The sequence below is a fragment of the Capra hircus genome, chromosome 6 (assembly GCF_001704415.2).
Source record: "Capra hircus breed San Clemente chromosome 6, ASM170441v1, whole genome shotgun sequence".
Lineage (NCBI taxonomy): Eukaryota > Metazoa > Chordata > Mammalia > Artiodactyla > Bovidae > Capra > Capra hircus.
In genome coordinates, this window is record NC_030813.1 from 103,805,905 (window position 1) to 103,827,842 (window position 21,938).

Sequence of the window (21,938 nt, forward strand, 5' to 3'; positions counted from 1 at the left end):
AGCACCTACTGTTGGCCACGGCCACTGGGTGAATGAGGCTGACATGGACCATGACTTTAGGGAGCACAGCCCAGGCTGGGGGCAGGCATCACAAAGGAACTCATGGTACACTATGGCAAGTGTGATGGAGGAGAGGCTGGGAGCCCTAGGGACAGACCAGGGGATCTAACTGATCTGGAAGGGCTCCCCAAGGAAGTGATGTGTAAGCTGAGACAAGAATGAGAACAAGCCAAACTGAGAGGCTGGAGGAAACAGTATTTAAGCAGCAGAAGAGCATGTGCCAAGGCACTGTGGCAGGAAGCAGGTCACCGTCGGGGAGCTGAGGGATATCTGAGGTTGGCTGAAGGGCAGGGAGCAAAGGACATGACTCCAGACAGGTGGTGAGTGGGACTTGTCATGTGGGCCTTGTGGGCTAGGTCAGGGGGTCTTATGGCCCCAGCAGGGTGGGCCTCATGGACCAGACAAGGTTGGCTTTTGGGCATTATGTCACATGGGTCTTATGAGTCCGGCCACGTGAGCACTTCATGGACCAGGTTGGATGTTCATCACGGCCAGGTTAAGCATGCTGGATTTCATCCTGAGAGCTATGGGTAGCATTCCAGGGTATTAAGTGGGTTCTTTCATATGGTCAACCTACAAAGAAGGTAGCTAAGAATTCCTAGATCATAGAGGTAAAGTGGTATCACTTCACCAGTGACCAGGCCTCACAGCTGGTACACGGCTGCGTCAGGCCCACAGCCTGACCTGGGTGCCTCTCATCTTACCTGCACTTTTGTGCTTCTTTGCAGGGAAATGAGCTGACTGTGAAAATTACTAAAAGGAGAGGACAGGTATAATTGAGTACTACGTGGCAACCTGAGGGCATGGGCACGTTTTACTATATTTACTGTAAATAAAGGAAACACAAATTAATTACTCTACTTATCATTGTTGTTGACAACTGTTGATCAGTTGTGTCCGACTCTGCAAACCCATGAAAGGCAGCCTGCCAGGCTCCTCTGTCCATGGAATTTTCCGGCCAAGAATACTGGACTGAGTTGCCGCTTCCTCCTCCAGGGCATCTTCCTGAACCAGGGATCAAATCTGCATCTCCTGTATTGGCTGGAGGATTCTTTACCACCAAGCCACCTAGGAAGCCCACTTACCCTGTTAGCCTTATTGAAACAAAAAAGTCACATTCCTGTAGCTTGCTACCATAAGGCAGATGTGAAAGCGCCAGTCTATTTTTTCTCAGACTCATACTTAGTGATGAGGCATCACACTTTAACCCTGATAAACGACCATGGAAAGGACTCGTGCTCTATAGCACCAAGTGAAATCCCCTCTCCAGGAACAGACAGCACCTATATGGTGCCTACACTTCTGTCGACTTTCTTCCCAAGATCTACTTCCAGTGGAACACTCGCCCAAGTCATTGTTTTGGTATTTCTCCCAAACCTAATTTCTTTTTTTTTAAAAAAATTTACTTTATTTTACTTTACAATACTGTATTGGTTTTGCCATACATCAATATGAATCCACCACAGGTATACACATGTTCCCAATCCTGAACCCCCCTCCCTCCTCCCTCCCTGTACCATCTCTCTGGGTCATCCCAGTGCACCAGCCCCAAGCATCCTGTATCCTGCATCAAACCCAGACTGGCGCTTTGTTTCTTACATGATATTATACATGTTTCAGTGCCATTCTCCTAAATCATCCCACCCTCTCCCACAGAGTCCAAAAGACTGTTCTATACATCTGTGTCTCTTTTGCTGTCTCGCATACAGGGTTATCATTACCATCTTTCTAAATTCCACATATATGTGTTACCCATCTGTGGTAGACAAAATAATGGCTCTCCAGGATGCCCATGCTCTACTCTAATCCCTGGAAACTTTGAAGGGTCAACTTTACACAGTCCAAGATTTCACAGATGTGATTAAAGGATTAAAAGGACCCTGAGATGAGATTATCCCAGATTATCTAGGTGAGTCCCACATAGATAATTCCAAGGGTCCTTGTAAATGAAAGCGAAAGAGGGAGGCAGTCAGAGTTGACAGGAGATGTAGGATGGGACACGGACACAGGAGAAGCCCAACTGTGGCTTGGAGATGGAGCAAGGGACCACGAGCCAAAGAATGCAGATGCCTCCAGCAGCTGGTAAAGGCAAGGACACGGATTCTCCCCTGGAGTCTGCAGAAGGAACACAGCCCTGCTGACACCTTCGTTTCAGCCCAGTGAGACCCATTCTGACCTCCAGAATCACAAGGTGATCGCTTCTGTGGTTTTGAGCCACTACATTTGCGGTAGCTTATTCTGGCATCAAGAACACACCATCTTCAGGGCGCCACTGATTGCATGGCACAGTCACCGATTCATTCATTCACTCATCACTCACTCATCAGCGTTGACTGATTGCCTGCAATGTGTCATCCCCAGCTGCATTCTGCAGAACATGCCACAGCAAGCCAGAGGAACGTGGCTTTCGGCTCTATTTTAATAAGACTAGTAGAGTAACTGGACTTCCCAGGTGGCTCAGAGGTAAAGAATCCACCTGCCAAGGCAGGAGATGCAGGAGGCTCCCAGCAAGGACGGCCTGCCCCTTCCCTTCCCTTCCCTCGTCAACCGAATCGCTTCTCCCCACCTGAACATTAGGGCCCTCGGCCTGTATCCCAGACTCCCCAGCTGTGTGACCTTGAACAGAATTTCAGTGCTGTGAAGGAAAGAGCTGCCCTGGCTAATGGAGAGGCCTGGCCTTAGTCTTTGCTTCCTAGGAAGTGACCTCTAAGTTCTTCGAATGTCCTTCTTGACAAGAGGGTCTCTGTTTACCTGGGGACCTTGGGAAGTTTCAGACAATCTATGACCATGATGTGATTTAGGGTGGGGCTCCTGAGCCATGTGGCATCAGCTCCTCCTGCAGAGGGTCTAGGGGTTAAGGTGAGCCATGCTGGTGGTCAACCATATCTACGTGACTGAGCCCCAGCAAGAACTAGGGATGCTAAGGCTTGGGTGAGCTTCCCTGGTTGGCAATGCTCAAATGTAGTGTCAGACACAGTTCTGGGAAGAAGTTAGTGCTGCCCACGACTTCACTAGGACAGGACAACTGGGAGCTTCCTGTTGGTAACTCTAGACTCTGCCCACGTGCCTCTTCTCTTGGCTGACTTTGATCTGTAGCCTAAACTGTAACCATGAGAACAGCTTTCAGTGAGTCCTTCCAGAGCAGGAGTCCCAGCCTCCGGGATCTAATACCTGATGATCTGAGGTGGGGCTGACGTAATAATGACATAAATAAAATATACAACAAACGTAATGTGCTTGGATCATCCCCAAACCACTCCCCTCCATCCCCCTCTGGAAAACTGTCTTCCACAAAACTGGTCCCTGGTGCCAAAAACGTTGGGGACTGATGTTCTATAGCTTTGATCTCCCTTGGACAGCAAGGAGATCAAACTCGTCAATCCTAAAGGAAATCAACCCTGAATATTCACTAGAAGGACTGATGCTGAAGCTGAAGCTCCAATACTTTGGCCACCTGATGCAAAGACTTGACTTATCGGAAAAGACTCTGATGGTGGGAAAGATTGAAGGTAGGAGGAGAAAGGGGCGACAGAGGATGAGATGGTTGAATGGCATCACTGACTCAATGGACATGAGTTTGAGAAAACTCTGGGACATACTGAAGGATGGGGAAGCCTGGAGTGCTGCAGTTCACGGGGTTGCAAAGAGTCAGACACGACTGAACAGTTGAACAAAAACAACAACAAAAAACAAGCACCGTTCTATAGAACTGAAGAACTTGAGGCTGGTCTTGGGGACCCCTGGGTTTGCATTTGACATCAGAAGTGAGGATGATCTTAGGGACTGAAGGAAGGTTGCATGGCTCAAGGTAACCTGGAATTAAAACTCCCCTCCAGACCCTCCCCACCATTCTAGGCAAAACAAAGAACTCTCTCACCCAAAGAAAAAAATAGACATTAGGTTGATTACGCCCAGCTCCAAGCTGGCCCAGCTCCAGAACTCCTTGCCCCAGCCGTTTAAGAGATAACTACTCCCAGCAACCTTGGAGAAGAACAGGCCCCCTTAAGACAGTAGCTTTCTACATACATGCCTATATATACTTACTCTTTTCTTAGATAAGTGCAGCAGCTGGCTAATCTGACTGCTGCCCCTTCTCACCTCATTAAAGGTGATCTGTCCCTGTAAAGTGCCAGTCTCATTCTTTTTCTGAACCTCGCCTACTCTAACTCTGTACCTTACAGGGACTACTCCCAAACACGTCACGAGTGCCTGTCATTATTATTTCTGCTTTCTTCAAAGACAGAGTTTCACTTTTTCTCCTCTCTTCTTTGCCCTAATTTCCTGTGAGAACCTGAAGCTGTGAGAGCTGACCTTGGCAGGGCTGTTATCCTACATACCCAGGAGCTCTTCAGGAGACAGCATGGGGTGGACAGGCAGAAATAAATAAACAAATCAGCAGGTCTCTGGGGCACCCTGAGAAACGACAGTGGCAAACTCAGTGCCTGTCATTATTAGGGAGACTCTAGGCTCGTTTCAGGAATCCCTTTAAGAGTCACCAAGACATGTAATTTACAGGCATCCATCTCAGTCAAACTGAAAATTTACTGTTTGTTTAAGAGGCCAAGAGACAGTGGGAAGTTAGAAAAATGAACTTTTCTCTGCAGCCTGAGCACTGGTAGGTGGTGATCAAATTTATCTCGCAGTCACCGTGCCTACACTATTTTGATCAGTGTCCAGAGAAAGGGGGGATTATGTCTCCGTGTGACCAGGTCTGGGAAGGAGCCAGCAGACTGCAAGGCAAGTCACCTCGTGAGTGTGATTGGTGCAGACACACCCTTCCAGATGGTGAGTGATAATAACCAGGCTCATGATAAAGGATTTTTAAGTGCTCACTGTGTGCCACACACATTTCTTTCTATATGCTTTGCATATGTGAACTTATTCAAACTTCTGAAGAGCCATAGGAAGAAAATTATCCCCACTTGAAGGGGAGACCCAGATGTTGACCATCAAAATAGACCTCCATCCCATGCCTTCTCACCACCTCCACGAGCGTCATCCAGGCCCAGACCCCCAGCATCTCTTGTCTGGACCCCTGCAAAGCCTCCCCAGGGATCCCTGCTTCCACTTTTGCCCCCTACAGTCCATCCTCTACACAGAAACCAGAGGACTCTTGGGAATCACAAGGCAAGTCACTTCCCTACTCAAAACACACTTGAAACTTGCCTTCTTACTCAGAAGTCAATGCAGGGACTTTCCTGTGGTGCAGTAGCTAAGACACTGAGCTTCCAATGCAGGGGGCATGGGTTTGATCCCTGGTCAGAGAACTAGATCCTGCATGATCCATGATGTCACAAGAAAGATGGAAGATCCCACATGCTATAACTGAGAGCTGGTACAGCCAAACAGATAGATAAATGAATAAATAAATATGTAAAAGAAGGCAATGCAAATGTTTTCGGATGGACTGCAAGGCCCTCCGAGACGAGGCTCTGACCTCAGCCCATTCCTGTTTACCTCACCCCCACAGCTGCCACACTGGCCTCCCTGCTGGAACCCCACACGTGCCCCTCAAACGTCACAAAAATGAAGTATTTTTCTTTGGTTCGCTGTTGAGGCCCCAGTGCTGAGACTGTGGGTTGCACAAAGCAGTGCTTGATCATATTCACTGAACAAATGAACTAACAAGCTCTCAAGCTTACAGCTGGTTGGTGAGGAAGCCACACTCTCACCAGGCCCTGGATCCAGAGGCGGGCTTACCACCCCTGGGCTCAGGGCCTCCTGCTCAACACGCTCAGTGATTGAGCAGAAGGGGAGGTGTTACCTGAGCACCAGCCACGTGCAGGCCCTCAGCTCCACACCCCCTGCACTCTGCGCTGCCACAAAGGCCAACAGGCTTTCTGTCTCCATCTCCCAGATAAGGCAAAGGGCTCCGAGAGGTTAAGACTCTCCTCGCTCAACATCGCCCATCCAGGAACGTCCTAGCCACCATTCCAGTCTTCCAATTGGCTTCTTTCCACTACACCAGAGGATTTCAACCTCGTTTTTTTCGGAAATATCAGGTAAAGCAATTCCCAATACCCAAGGCGATGAGTTCCACATTTAAGGGATGTAAACTTAACCAAAGTTGCCTGGAACCAGGGGACTTCTCAGATGGTGTAGCGATAAAGAACCCGCCTGCCAATGCAGGAGATAAAGTGATGCAGGTCCAGCCCCTGAGTCAGGAAGATCCCCTGGAGGAGAGCATGGCAACCCACTCAAGTATTCTTGCCTGGAGAACCCCACAGACAGAGGAGCCTGGTGGGCTACAGTCAATGGAGTCACAAAGAGTCGGGCACGACTGAAGTGACTTATCACGCACGCACATATGGAACCAGAGGGCTCTATGTGAAATGAGTGAGCGCTGAAGAATGATGCTTTTGGACTGTGGTGTTGGAGAAGACTCTTGGGAGTCCCTTGGACTGCAAGGAGATCCAACCAGTCCATCCTAAAGGAAATCAGTCCTGAATATTCATTGGAAGGACTGGTGTTGAAGCTGAAGCTCCAACACTTTGGCCACCTGATGCGAAGAGCTGACTTATTTGAAAAGAACCTGATGCTGGGAAAGATTGAAGGTGGGAGGAGAAGGGGCCGACAGAGGATGAGATGGTTGGATGGCATCATGGACTCAATGGACATGAGTCAGAGTAAACTCTGGGTGCTGGTGATGGATAGGGAGGCCCGATGTGCTTCAGTCGTCAAAGAGTCACAAAGAGTCGGACACGACTGAGCAACTGAACTGATGTGAAATGACAACGTGAATAATAGGAAACAGCTCTGCACTGACTCTGGGGGAGAAGCTGGCACAGGCCTCTGGCCGTTTCTTTCAAAAGCACCTGCACAGAACCACCAATACCCCTTCACCTTGCCCCCAACCCCTCCTAACACAGGGCATTTCTAAGTGCCTCCTCCTGAGACGAAACTCCAACAGGGACTGCCCCTCGCTCACACCCGCTGGCCTCTCCTCATGTTAGAAACAAGGGTGTCTTTACCTCCTTGACCAGACTTTAATGGGCCAGCATCTAGACCAGCCGCGGTAAAGCCAAATATGCAACATCCTAAGGATGTTGCTGGAGGGATTAGGCTGTGGTCACATCAGCATCATCAACAGATCTTTATTAATAGACAACGCTGTACTGGTGGCCACCCACTGAGACTGGCCAGGCACTGGTATGTGTATTTCCTCCTCATAGCAGTAACCGGGTACTTTCCCCTGGCTTTGCGGAGGAGGAAAGCAGCATTTAGTTGACCAAAACTTTTGATTCTAATCCCAGCTCAAGGCAGGAAGTGACAGCCTGCTGGACACTAACTCCTGATGGACGAGAGCGCAGATGGGCACGGGGGTCCTGGACATCATCAGTGGCAAGTGCCCCTGAGTCATAGCCCACCAGACTCTCGCCCCTTCCCCACCAAAGCAGTGGTCCTCAAACTCTGCTGTGCATTTGGATGTTATTAACATGGAGGAAACTGAGACACAAGTGAGATAACCTGCTTCCAATTGCACAGCTGGTCACTGGCTGGAATGGGACTGGCCCCTAGGCCGTCTGGGTTCAGAAACTTGTCTTCACTGCTGTTGTCACAGCCCACGCTCACCAGCACGGGGCATGGTGAGCACAAGAGCACTGAAGTTGGAGAGACTTACTGAAATCCCATCTCACTGCAGCAGGCTGGCTGTGGGACCTAAGCGGGATGGTGGAGCCGGCTCAGAGAGGTTATGTAACCAACTCACAGTCAAACAGCATGTGAGGACCCAGAGGGGGACTAGAACGCAGTATCCTCACTCACAGCCCAGGGACTTGAGTCCTGACTCCCTTGGGGATGGTGTTGTTCCTTTCTTGCCTGGGAATCTTGGGCTTTGACAAATTGAATCCCACCTGGCTGCTTTTTCAAGAAGACCCTTCCTGGCTCCTCACCTGTGAGAGAAGGAAAATGCAGTTTCTGCCTCATAAGAGTCTCATGAGGATGAAATGATGAAAAACTCAGAAAGCACTTACGACAGGGGCTGGCCTTGAGCAAAATTGGCTCTGGCATCATGTCCTGGGGTTGCCAAAACAAAGCACCCAGACAACAGGAGTCTATTCTCTCACAGATACGGAGGCCAGAAGTCAGAAATCAAGGTGTCAGCTTCTTCTGGAGGCTCTAGGGGGATCCCTCCTGCCCCTTCCAACTTCTGGAGGTGCCAGGTGTTCCTTGGCTTGTGGCCACATCACCCCAGTCTCGGCCTCTGTCTTCACACGGCCGCCTCCCTGTGTCTGCGTCCTCACGATGACCATCTCGTAAGGACATCAGTCATCAGATTTAAGGCCCACGCTAACCGAGAATGATCTCATCTTCACTAATCACATCTGCAAAGCCCCCCTGCTTCCACATTAGTTCACATTCTGAGGTTCCTGATGGACATGAAATTTGAGGTTCACTGTTATGGATGGAATTACATCCCTCCAAAATTCATATACTAAAGCCCTAACCCCCACTCTGACTATATTTGGAGATACGGCCCTGGAGGAGAGAGTGAAAGTAAAGTGACGTCATAGGGGGAGGTCTGAATCTGATGGGACTGGTGTCCTTGTAAGAGGAGGAGACGCCTGAGGTTTCTCTGCCACACGAGGGCACGGTGGGCAGGTGGCCGTCTCCAAGCTGGGAAGAGAGGGCTCACTGGAATCCAACCCTGCTGTCACCTTGATCTTGGACTTCTAGCCTCTAGAACAATGAGAAAATAAATGTCTGTATTTAAGGGCCAGGCTAGGGCACTTTGCTGTGGCGGCCTCTGCAAACTCATACAGATGTCACTGAACCCCACACAGCTGCTGTCATGACGGAGGTTGTGCTCCCTCCCCAGCCTGGGCTGCCTGCTGACTCCTGGTCCACTTGGAGCCTGTCTCCCACTTCAAAACCCGTCTCAGGCATCACCTTCTGTGGATGGCCATCTCTGAACTCACCTTCATCCCCCCATCCCTGGCGTCTCTCACCCCTCCTCTCTGCATCCATTAGCAGAGATGTTGTAAGGGCAGTGAACTTGGATTGGGCATGTCCCGGGTGCCAACTACTGTCTCATCTCATGCACATTCAGTGCTCACAACAGCGTGAAGAAGGGCATCACTGGCCCCATTTCACAGATAGGGACACTGAGACCTAGAGAGGCCAAGTAATGTTCTGGAGGTTGCACTGTGAGGAGGGAGGAGAGCCAGGATGCAGACTCAGGCCCTCTGGATCCAGGGGGACCTTCCCTGGGGCACTCCCCACCAACGCGGTACATGTCACCTTCCTTCTTGACTGGGGCCACATCTCCACCTTCCCAGCAGCTCTGGGTCCTGCCTGGGACAGGGTCTCTGTCTGCCTCAGTCATCATCGTCTCCCGGAGACTCTCTGACTTTGGTGGGCTTGGGTGCTCTCTCCTGTTTTCTCAGAGCCAGCCCTCATTCCAGAGCTAAATGAGGTTGCCCAGGGAGAAAGAGATGGTGCCAGCATGCGAACCCAGGCCTCTGTTTCAAGCCTAACCCTCCTTCCTCATCACCACTCCACACTCACGACACCCACAGACGCCAGCCTACTCTCAACGTGGATGAGCTGACTTTTAAAGACCCTTGCCTTTATTTCCAGAATTCTGGGAGGTGGATCATAGAGGATCCTAATTAAAATTAAAAGCTTCTGCACAACAAAGGAAAATATAAGCAAGGTGAAAAGACAGCCTTCTGAATGGGAGAAAATAATAGCAAATGAAGCAACTGACAAACAACTAATCTCAAAAATATACAAACAACTTCTGCAGCTCAATTCCAGAAAAATAAATGACCCAATCAAAAAATGGGCCAAAGAACTAAATAGACATTTCTCCAAAGAAGACATACGGATGGCTAACAAACACATGAAAAGATGCTCAACATCACTCATTATTAGAGAAATGCAAATCAAAACCACAATGAGGTACCACTTCACACCAGTCAGAATGGCTGTGATCCAAAAATCTGCAAGCAATAAATGCTGGAGAGGGTGTGGAGAAAAGGGAACCCTCCTACACTGTTGGTGGGAATGCAAACTAGTACAGCCACTATGGAGAACAGTGTGGAGATTCCTTAAAAAATTGCAAATAGAACTACCTTATGACCCAGCAATCCCACTTCTGGGCATACACACCGAGGAAACCAGAATTGAAAGAGACACATGTACCCCAATGTTCCTCGCAGCACTGTTTATAATAGCTAGGACATGGAAACAACCTAGATGTCCATCAGCAGATGAATGGATAAGAAAGCTGTGGTACATATACACAATGGAGTATTACTCAGCCGTAAAAAAGAATTCATTTGAATCAGTTCTGATGAGATGGATGAAACTGGAGCCGATTATACAGAGTGAAGTAAGCCAGAAAGAAAAACACCAATACAGTATACTAACACATATATATGGAATTTAGGAAGATGGCAATGATGACCCTGTATGCAAGACAGGGAAAGAGACACAGATGTGTATAATGGACTTTTGGACTCAGAGGGAGGGAGAGGGTGGGATGATTTGGGAGAATGACATTCTAACATGTATACTATCATGTAAGAATTGAATCGCCAGTCTATGTCTGATGCAGGATACAGCATGCTCGGAGCTGGTGCATGGGGATGACCCAGAGAGATGTTATGGGGAGGGAGGTGGGAGGGGGGTTCATGTTTGGGAACGCATGTAAGAATTAAAGATTTTAAAATTTAAAAAATAAATAAATAAATAAAATTAAAAAAAAAAAATAAAGACCCTTGCCTCCAGGAATACTTGGAGGTGAGAGTCCCGAACATCTCAGAAATGGAAGGGGCCTCAGATGTGACCTGGACCAACAACTGCCCTCCCTGGTTTCTGCCCAGAGGGTCTCGGGGTCCGTGGCCCCCGAGAACGTGAGGTTCTCACGCAAGCCCGGATGCTGAGGTTTTTCGGCCAGTCCTGCCTGGAGGCCACGTACCTGGCAGAGCGCGGCCACGGCCTGGGCAGCCCTGACGTCCTCCTCTTCCTCCAGGTCACGCCGCGTCAGCCTCTGCATCTCCAGGATGTCGTGAAATGCCTGCAAGTAAAACAGAGGCCGAATCTGCAGAGAGATGCTGATTTGTTTCCCCTGAACAACCTCCCCAACTGACCCTCCCTCGCACGTTGGAAGGATGTTCATTCTTGATTTATACCCAAGGAAACCGAGGCACTGGAATGTCATGTGATTTTCATGGCTTGTGAACTGCGGCTGAGGCTGGGACCAGCAAATCTCATCTCCAGGAAAACAAGAGACTTTGCTTTTGTTCATCTACCCAGCAGGAGAAGATGCCACCCTCCCCACCACCGCCTCCCTGCCCTGTCGCCCCTCTCTCCTGATCACAAGCCCTCTAGATATCATTTTCTGATTTCAGCTCCTGGGGACCACAATCCAGGTCTTGGGAGGCCCATCTAGCAAAGCCTGAACCCTATCAGGGTGGTCAGTGGCTAGCTGGGGCCCCTCTGACCATGCGGCTGGCCCAGCCTTGAGGAGCCCAACAGAGTGACAGAAAGTCGTGTACCAGATGCTCCAAACACAGTCAGAGAGGCACCTGGGGCCCAAGTACGGAGGGTGGACTCCTCGTGGGGGTCAGCAGGAGGGCAAGAATCCCTGTGAGGGAGACTCGTAAGCTGAGTCTTGATGGACAAAGAGGAGTCCTTGGAGGGAAGATGGGAAGCCAATCCAAGCCAGGTTCAGGGAGCAACACAGCGGTGACCTGGCAGTCAGAAGCCTCTGGTCTCGGTGGGAGCAGAACAGGAGGGGAGCTGAGAGGGAGGACCAGAAGCCAGAGAGGGAGGGGCTGGGCAAGGTGCCAAAGCCCACGCCCATTCATCAGTCCCTGCTCATTCAGTCGTCTGCTGCCCATTCATTCATTCAATTATTTGTGCCTCCACCCACTGGTTCATTTGTCCATGCACGCACTCATCCCTGCATTTCTTCATTCACTCACTCATCTGCTTGTCTTTTCTCCATTTATTCATTCTGTTATGTGTTCCTCTGTGGGTCCTGGAGAAGGAAATGGCAACCCACTCATTACTCTTGCCTGGAGAATTCCACGGGCAGTGAGGAGCCTGGTGGGCTATAGTCCATGGGGTCGCAAACAGTCAGACATGACTGAGCGACTAACACTCTGTGGGTCCACCCATTCATTCATTAGCTCACTTATTCTTCCATTCACGCATGCACCCACTCAGCCCTTCCCTCCTCGGCCCCATGTCTCCTGAGAATCAGTGTGCACCAGCCTGGGCTGAGATCCTGGGTTGCAGAGCTGTGGCATCACTGTCTCCACACTCAGGACTCCCCCTGAGCAATGTGATGTCAGGGAGGAGGACCCGGCAATCCCAGAGTAATGAAGAGCTGTATGATCATATCTTATCACTCTCAGTTCAAATGAATCTTCTCAAAGACAGAAGCAGCCCCCACCCCATTTTATGTCAAATCCCAGAAATCCCAGGCATGGGTCCTGGGAGGAGGTTCTATGTGTGGGCAAGAGCACTGGACCAGGGACCCAGGGATGAGAAGATTTCTCCTCTGTCTTTGAGGGTCCCTCAGCTGGCTTCTCACTAGGGGGCAGGGGAGGTAGCCACACTACCATGCTGGCCCCCAGGGAGGACCAGTGTCTGTGCTCTGGGCTGAGTCTGAACCCCGATATGGTCCTGCCATCCCCTTGGCAGAGCAGAGACAAGCAAATGCTCGTGCAGAGAAATAGGCAGGCCATGGCTGTCCCTAGCTTGGTCTGGTTGAGTCCCAACAACACCATTAGGTAGGCGCAATGATTTCTAATGCACAGACGAGGAAGTTGAAGGCCAAGTGGGCAACCAGACACAGCAGCAGAGGCAATGTTCAAATCCAGCACCCAGATGCTTGACGACCTTGAGCGACAAGCCAGAGACCAACAGCCCCTCCCCACACGCTCATCGACAGGGCGCCATGAGGCAGAGTTCTGTCCTCTGAGAACCCCGAGCCCTGTCCTTCCAGCCTGTGCTGCACCAGTTTGTCTGTTTTCCTTCAAGCAGGGTGACATCTTGCTTCCTGTCCTCCTGGGGGTCCCCTTGTCTTTTATTCCCAGTCAAGGCCACGAGCACTGTCCAGCTTGCCCACCTCTTTGGTTCTTCCTGCTCAGCCCCATGTGCAGGGCCCTCCTCTGACTTGTCACCTGACCCACCAAGGGGCCCCATCCCTGTCTGTAATTGCCTGCCTCGCACCTGGGACATGCCTGTCCCCTCTGTGGACACTGCCTGGTGATCTCCATTGTAGGCTGGGCCCTTGCCCAGCACCATTTGTGAGACGCCCTCTCCTCAGACTCTCCCACTGCCTTTCCCTCATCTCAGTGAGGGCGGTGATGCTCACATCACTGGCTTATAGATGGGGAAGCTATGGATACAGAGCTCAAATGACTTGGCTAAGGTCCTGAACTGACACGTGGGATGCAAGGAGAGACCTTCTGTCTGCCGGATGCCAAAGCCTCTGGCTTCCCAAGCACAGTAACAAAGCAGCCCCTGTGGCTCCCCTGGAAGGCTATGCCTGTGGACCTGGGCATGAGTTGGGAGCAGGTCACCTGGAGGAACTCCTCGGGGTGGGCGGTCAGCTGCCCCGCAGCCAGGAAGCTCCTCCGTTCCTCCTGTTGGGCCAGTGCAAGCCTTGCCATCTCCTCCGCCTGGCGCACTAGTGAGGCCTTGACCAAGTCTTTGCCTCGCTGGACAAACTCTGCAATTGAAACAAAACAAGGGACACTGCAGGTTGCTCGCCTGGCGAAACCTCCACTGGCTGCTTCTTCCAGCACGTGGAGTGTCAGAAACACTGGGGCAAGTCTCATTTCTTATTTTTATTTTATCATTTAGGTGCTTCCAAAAGGCTGGTGTTAGGAGCTCCTCAGAGTTCCTTGTCATTTTAAGGGACCCATCCCTCGCTCATTCACAGCCCAGGGTTCATAGCAACATGTGAGGCTTTCACCCTGGCCCTGAGCTGGAGAGAAACGAAGGGGCATTTTCCTGGAGAAAAGAGTATATGTGTACGGGGGAGGGGAGGAGGAGGCACAGGGAGGGGCAGGTGACACAGGACAGAGGGCCCGAGTCTGCAAGAAGACAGTGACATTTCAGACTGGAGTCGAGACCCAAAACCTGCCAGGGCAAGTTATTAGATCAGCAGAAGAGGAGGCGGGTGGACCAAGGCCAAGGGACCCTGCAGTGGGGGACCGTAAACTTGAGGCGAGAGGAAGGCGAAAGTCGCTTTGTCTTGTCTGACTCTTTGCAACCCCACGGACTACAAAGTCCATGGAATTCTCCAGGCCAGAATACTGGAGTGGGTAGCCATTTCCGTCCCCATGGGATCTTCCCCACCCAGGGATCGAACCCAGGTCTCCCGCATTGCAGGTGGGTTCTTTACCGGCTGAGCCACTAAAAACAACCTCTCGGCCCACCCAGGCTCCTCAGCCTCAGAGGCGCACCAAGCGCAGCGCTGGGAACTGGGGCCTACCAGTGAGCAGGACCCAGCCTAGCTTTCAAGGTGCTCACGGTCCAGGGAAGACAAGAAATGTGGAAGGAGAAGGAATTGTGCTGGTGAGGGCTGGGGTGGTGGCGGGGGAGGAGACCCAGGCAGCGTGGGACCCCAGAGATGGCTCCTGAGAGTGGAGACAATGAAGAGGCCAGCCAGATTCTGTTCACCTGGGCTTCAGAGGAGATGTTGGGCAAAGAGGTTGGAGAGGAGGTGAGGGCTGGGTAGCAAGGGGCTGCAGCCCTTGGAGACGTTGGTTTCCGCATCTCGCCTCCCCCACTGCCCCACATGTCATACTTCCTTGGGCACTTTTCCCAGTGCAGGCGGGCTTCCTAGGACCTGAGAATCTGTTTAGCTTCTAGCACTAAAGGAAAGAGTGCAACCAGGAGAGACCAGGGCCCTCCCTCCACCCATGACTGTCTCCTTGTCTCCTTCACAGGAACCCCACTTAAGGGGCTGCTTCACCATCCCAGCCTGGCCACTCCCTCCCACTGGTGAAGCCCCGTCCACCACGTGTGGTGACCTCAAGGCCAGATGCATTCAGATTCTACGCCGTCCAAAGTCCCAGCCACAGCAGGTTTCCATGTGGTCACGCATGACCACCCAGTGACACAGACATCTGTGGAACAGCCTGGTTGGAGTCCTGAGTCCCAGTACGGACAGCCTGCTCTCCAAAGGGCAGTGGGCAGGCACAGCAGAGGGGACAGAGAAACTGCAGAAGGATCAAGCCAATGGCTGCAGTGGAAGGCTGGTGCTGGAGACTGGACTGTGTCCCCAGAGTGATGAGCTGAAGTCCTAAGCCTCACATGCCTGCCTTTGGAGGCGGGGCCTATGAAATTAAATGAGGTCCTAGGGATGGGGCCCTAATCGCATAGGGTTGGTGCCTTCTAAGAAGAGGAACTCAGGCGAGAAAGCTTGCTCTCTGCCATGTGAAACGTGGTGAGAGGGTAGCTGTCTGCGAGTCAGAAAACGGGCCCACACTACAAACCAAACTGGCTGCACACTGATCTTAAACTTCCAGCCTCCGGAACCATGAGAAACAAATGTGTGTTGTGGAAGCCACCAAGTCCATGGCATCCTGTTATGGCCACCCCAGCAGGTAAGACACCCAGAGCCTCCCTGGTCCTACAAGGTCCCCAGAAGCTGCTGGTGACCTTTAGGCACACAGATCCCCTGCCATACAGACTTCCTGACCTGGAGAGGCCCCGGCTATGCTTCCACTCAGGCTGCAGACGCACATATAGCCTTGGCTCAATACTGAGGGGCTCTCCTGCCGAGGGTCCAAGGAGGTGCAGAGGGGGTACACGCCCTGCAGGTTTCTTCCTGAGGGTCCCACCAGTGGTGTGAGCTGGACTGTCCTGGGTGCCCCTGATGTCCTGAGCCCTGATCTGCTCAACTCCCAGGGTCCAGCCCGGGAGCAGCAGCACGTGTGGGAAATAGTCACGCCCAGTTCCCACATGCCCGACCCCCAGCCACCTTCGTCCACCTGCAGCTGAGCCAGGCCCCAAGACTCCTGCGGGGCTTCTGGGCTTTGTTCTCTGAGTATTCCGGGGGGCTCTCTGTCAGCCCGAATCACTGATGATGATAGAGCAGGCAACACTGGACCCTGGGAGGCAGCCCTATTACCTCTGCTTCACGGCAGGACAATCGAGGCTCAGAGAGGTTAAGTGACTGGGGGTGGCAGCCCGGGCTAGCCTCGTGGGAGCTACTCCTGATGCCTGCAAGTGCCACCACCAGCCCTGGCCCCCATGGCCCGCAACACAGCAAGGGGATCCAGGCACCTGGCCTGGCCTGCTCACTCACCCCTGCCGAAGCCCTCCGCCTCCTCCCAGAAGGCCTTGTGCTGCTGGGTCAGCAGGTCCTCCTTCTCCCGCCCAGACAGCTTCCCCTCGACGGTCAGCAGCTCCAGGCTGCGGGAGATGCCCGCCAGGCGGCACTTGGTCTCCTCCTGGACCTGCATCTTCAGGAACTCCATCGTTTTGGCCACGTGCGCCCGCCCCAGCGTCCTCTCCAGGGTGTCCTTGGAAAAGCAATATGGAGGGCATCAGGCTGGGACATTCAGAGTCAGTGCCTGGCCATGAGGGGCTGTTAACGGCCACGGGCTCCGTCCTGGGGTCCCCGGTTCCCTGTGAGCAGAGCACAGACGAAGCTCCCGCTCTCCTGAGCTTCCTGTGTGCATGTCTCAGATGGGGACCAAGTGGTCCCTTGTGGGGATGTGGTGCGGCCGAAGCTGGATGACACGCGGAAAGCACCTGGTACACGGCGAGTGCGCCACAGCGGGCTCGCTCGTCTCTGGGGGAAGCTCAGTAAATGCACACGACCAAACTGGAAAGTCCACCTCCCTCAACCTCATCCCGCCCTGGTCGACAGGGCTTCTGGCCTCCACTGGATGTGGAGGAGGGCTGGGAGAAATAGTAAGGGTCACGGGACTTCCTGGCCTTTGAGCCTCCGGAAACAAGGGCGCTGGGGATTAAAGAGTTCTCCAGGTAAGATTGATAGGGAGGATGACCCCAGCTGCTAGACTTTAGAACAGGTCCGCCAGCCCTACTGGGTTGTCCTTCACTTAGGACACACCCCTCGGAAAAGATGCCTCCCCCATGCAGGAAATGTCCACGAAGGGCAGAGGTGGGCCCTGCAGGTCATGTAGAATGGGAGCCCGGGCATGGCTTTAGAGTCACAGGCCCTGCGTTTCAGTGAAAGGACGCCTTTCCCTCCTGGGGTGGTCCTCCAGACCCCCGGGACTCCATGGCCATGGCCCAAGTGAGCCTTAGCACCCTTCTCCCCATCAAACCTGCAGCCCTGCCTTCTCTACATCCCTCCATTTCCTTCCTGCTGACCTAGAGCCAGGCCCAGCTCAGGCCCTGGTCAGTTCCACCTGGGCAACTGCCCTGGCTTTCCTGGCATCAAGCTGTCCCTTCTGCTCCTCCCCGCATGGCAGACAGAAGGGCCTTTCTGTGGTGCAAACATGAATCTGACATCCCCAGGCCCAAACCCTACAATCACTTCCTTCAAAGCAAATCTAAACTCCCAGGCACAGTGGACGAGCCTTCCTGAACCAGGCCTGGCTGGGCCTCCAGCCTGGTCCCACAACCCTCCTTGCTCCGGACTGCCCAGCATGCCCAGCTCTCAGCTCTTCAGGGCCTTTGTACATGCAGGGCCGCCTCCAGGAACACCCTGCCCACGACCTCTCACTCCTCTGCCTTCCCAGCTCCTACTTATCTTTGTGGACTGTGTGGTCGCTTTCTTGGCCTTTCCCCAAACCTTCGGTCCCTCCTCCCAGCTCCACAGCTCCTGTGCCTTGTTCGGACCGAGAGCCCTGGACACAGGGGCCATAGCTGGGGCCATACCCATCTCCCAGACCTGGGCCTCACTGTTTGCTGAGCTGCATTGGTCTGTGTTATAACAACATGTGAACAGAGCCAGGACAATGATACCCTAGTTACAGATAAGAACGCTGAGGTTTATTCCGGAAGGCCATCAAACTAGCCCAGAGACAGCAGGCTTCCTCCAGTTCAGTTCAGTCACTCAGTCATGTCTGACTCTTTGTGACCCCATGGATTCCAGCATGCCAGGCCTCCCTGTCCATCACCAACTCCCAGGGCTTGCTCAAACTCATGTCCTTTGAGTCGGTGATGCCATCCAACCATTTCATCCTCTGCCAGCCCGTTCTCCTCCCGCCTTTAGCTGGGCTTCCTCCAACTAAATAAATAAGCCTGACAGCCATCAGTGGGCCCATGACCACTAGAGGGTGCAAGAGGATAAGCGCTCAGTGCAGGAGTGGCCGGCCAGCAGTCCCGCCAGGCTCCCAGGGTAGTGGAAGGCGTCCCGCGTCCAGGGCAGCCACCTCTAAGATGGTCCTCTAAGTGAGGCCCCCTGGCTGGGCAGTGACAGTGCACCCTCTGGATTTATATTTAAGGAAAGACAGGAGTGGAGAGAGGTGAGCAGGAACACAGGAGCTCAGATGGGAGGCGGGAGGGGGACAAGGACTTGCATGGGAGGTGCAGGGGCCACTGCTGGCTCTGAGTGTAGCTGGTCCTCAAATGCAGCCAGCCTCAAACCTGGCTCCAGACCTGCACAGCCTTGGGCACAGTGGATGTGACTTACAGAGCGTATGTGATCATTAAATAAATCAAAATATGAATAGCACTTAAAATAGTGACCAGAAGACAGGAGGTGCTGGTGAATGCAAGCTGCTGTCACAGTTACCTACAGCAGGTGCCCGCCTCTCTCCTGGCATCCTCTTTCTCTTGAACATCCCTAGAGACTGATTCGGATAACCTCTGGGGCCCTTTCTAGGGCTCTTCCAGTTCTGATATTCAGCAATGCCATGTGTTACATTCCAACTGCCCAGGCCAGACACTCAGATGTCATTAGCCTGGGAATTTAAAATTCTCTGGAGCTTATTATCAACAGACTCCATCATACAGAAGCTACTTTCTATTTTTTGTACATAGGATGCAAGCAGAGCCAAGCCATCCCACTTCTGTACAAACAAAGGTTATAGCCTTTTCACACATCATTACAATGATTTGTTTATATCTCTTTTCCTTGCTGACATGTGACCTGCCAGAATCCAATCACTAGCACATACTGAGCACTCCCACTGGGTCAAGCTCTGTTGTAAAGATGCTACCTGTCATCCACTTTCTAACACTCTCAGAGCTGATGCTATTCGGATTCCCATTTTACAGATGATGAAACTGAGTCCCAGAGAGGTTAAGTTACCTGCCTAATGTTGCGTGGCTAATAAGAGGCAAGTGTGGAATGGGTCAGGATTCTAGCTCAAGTCTGCAGTCTATAACAAGATGTGGCACACAGTAGGTGCTCATGAAATGCTGACTGAAGTAAGGACCTACTGATAACCTGGAGAAAATTCTTCCCCTTCTTCCTCTCTGGAGTGACTGGCTAATATTTGGGCCGGTGTCAGCTAAGGATACCATTTTTTTCCCCCAGCATCAATATCCTGCTGATGGAATAATAATTAAATGCAAAGAAAAAAAGAGTAAAAGGAAAAAAATCTTTCTCCTTTGATGAGCATTCATATCGGCAGCCTTATCAAATTAAAGTCCAACTCAAAGGGGCTTGGACCGCAAACCAGGAAGTTTGGGGCGCAGGCTGAGGGATGTCATTAGACAGTATGGGGGTCCCAGGTGCATTGCTTGGCTGGTCCCTCTGCTCACAGGGAATGAAGTATCTGTGTTTATCTTTCAGCAGTGCAGAGGAGAGAAAAGAAACTACACGTACATGATAAGCAAAAGCAGACAAAGTTCTCGAATAGCTCTGTGCAGCTGTGAGTTTGTTATAATGCAGACCCTGATTCGGGAGGGGGACAAGATTCTGCATTTCTAACCAGCTCATGCTGCCAGTCTGCGGACCACACTTTGAGGAGCAGAGCAGTTTGTGCAGAAGTAGCAGGAATCTCCAGGTTCAACAGGGCCATCTCCTCTCTGAGGAGCTGAGTCTTCGAGCTGAGGGCAGGGCGGCTGCCGCAGGTTTCTGAGTCAGGTGTGACCTGGGTGGGTGCATGGGTCTGAGCTTATGAGTTCCCAAGGTCAGAGAAAGGGTTAATAGGTGCATAGTGTCCTGGGCTTCACATACAGCTAGGCTAGTCTAAAACTTCCATCGCAAAACCCCATGGTGACTATGAGTTTCTGAGCATTTCCCAGGGCCTTGCCTGCAGCAACTCCTGGTATAATTATTTCAATCAGTAATCAAAGCTCAGAGGGGTTAAGTAACTGATTCGAGATCACACGGCTTCAACTGGCTAAGCTTAGATTCAAAGTTGGATTTGGATTTGTGAATTCCTCTGAATCAGTGGTTTTATTCCCAGTTATACTTGAGAATTGTTGGGGCAGGGGAGTTTAAAACTGGCAATGCCAGGATCTTCACTTCAGACCAATCAGACTGGATTTCTGTGCAAAAGGCCTGGGGCACAGGCATTATTTTCTCCTTCGGTGATGATACATGGGGCCATCAGGAGAGCTACCCAAAGCTCTGTCCACCAGTGGGCATCAATTATGACTGCTCACTGTGGTCATCTGGAACCTTAAAAAACCTAGATTGGTTAAGTCAGAATCTCTGGGAGAGGGACCCATCTTGGATTCAAACAGCAGTACTTTTTCAACCTCCTCAGATAACCTCAGTGTGCAGCCAGAACTGAGAACCAATGTTCCATGCTGTAGTGACATGGAGCTGGCAGGCTTTTCCATTAATGGAATGGATGGATGGATGAATGGATGGATGGATGAATGGATGGAGAGATGCACAGATCTCTCTGTGACTGATGGGCAGATGGACAGATGGATGAATAGACAGATGGATAGATAAATGCCTGATGGACAGACGGATGGATAGATGGACGAATGGATGCTCTGCTTTTCTCTGGCTTCTGTATCCCCGTGTACAGTATACAGGTGTGGAACTTAATTATCCCTGCAGCCCTCCAAGCTTCTGATTTCACATCTCTAATCTGAGTATCACATTCCCTCCCCGCCCTCTCCAGCATTACCAGAGCCTGCAAATCCTGAGAATCACGCAACAGCCCTTCGGCTGCAATCATTCTTTCTGTCAGAGTCATCGTGAGCTGTCGGGCTTTGGAGCTGGAACACTTAAATTGGTCCACCAGAAAGTGCTGGATGTTTTCCATCTGTTTCCAGAAAGCTTCCATCTGTGAAATGAGAATGAGAAGCAAGAGGTGGGGGAGAGAAAACTTATTTAAGAAAGGTATAAACCTGTCTGGTCCAGGCTTGAGCATTACTATTCACCCCTTATCACAAACTCAGATTCTAAACACTTCCACAAGTCGGAGCAAGTTATCTTGGCAACAATCACATTCTCCAGAAGTTCCTCCTCGTTCTTTTGTGGGTGCCAGTCAGTTTCAAGGCGGCTTTTCAGCAAACAGCAGAGCACGGCTGATAAGGAAGGAAAACACAATGAGATCCCCCAGCTTAAGCAGCTGAAAGACAGCTGCTTAAGAAAAACAGCCTGTGATTGCTGCCTGGGATGAGGAGGGGAGGGGCTCATGAAATTCAACAGTGTCCTCCTGGAAGCTTCCGGATCTTTAAAAGGGATTAAATCCATCCTGGAAATAAAAGCATGGATGGCCATTTAAATATGAATTATTGCCCTAAAAGTACAAAAGAACAGTATGGCAGAGACGATGATAACCATAAAAACATTTTGCTTTCCAATCTTTTCCCCTTTCCTCAATCTTGGGCTTCCCTGGTGGCTCAGACAGTAACAAATCTGCCTGCAATGCAGGTGACTTGGGTTGGGAGGATCCCCTGGAGGAGGGCATGGCAACCCAGTCCAGTATTCTTGCTTGGAGAATTCCATGGACAGGGGACCCTGGTGGGCTATAGTCCATGGGGTCTCAAAGAGTCAGACACGACTGAGCAACTAA

The 21,938-nt window shown here is 51.6% G+C and overlaps 1 protein-coding gene across 5 annotated transcripts in view; it reads right to left on the minus strand.

Moving 5' to 3' along the window:
• The window catches only part of EVC (EvC ciliary complex subunit 1), a 93,332-nt gene that overhangs the window by 42,439 nt on the left and 28,955 nt on the right, over positions 1-21,938 (minus strand). For all 5 annotated transcript variants that reach the window (XR_001918215.1, XM_018049716.1, XM_018049719.1 and 2 more), the window contains exons 8-11: positions 21,045-21,203; positions 16,340-16,556; positions 13,602-13,750; positions 10,985-11,083 (exon numbers count right to left, since the gene is read on the minus strand). Coding sequence is in view for 4 of the 5 variants with exons in the window: in XM_018049716.1 (XP_017905205.1) it covers positions 10,985-11,083; positions 13,602-13,750; positions 16,340-16,556; positions 21,045-21,203 (624 nt within the window). In the remaining variant the exon portion in view is untranslated. The remainder of the gene's footprint in view (positions 1-10,984; positions 11,084-13,601; positions 13,751-16,339; positions 16,557-21,044; positions 21,204-21,938) is intronic.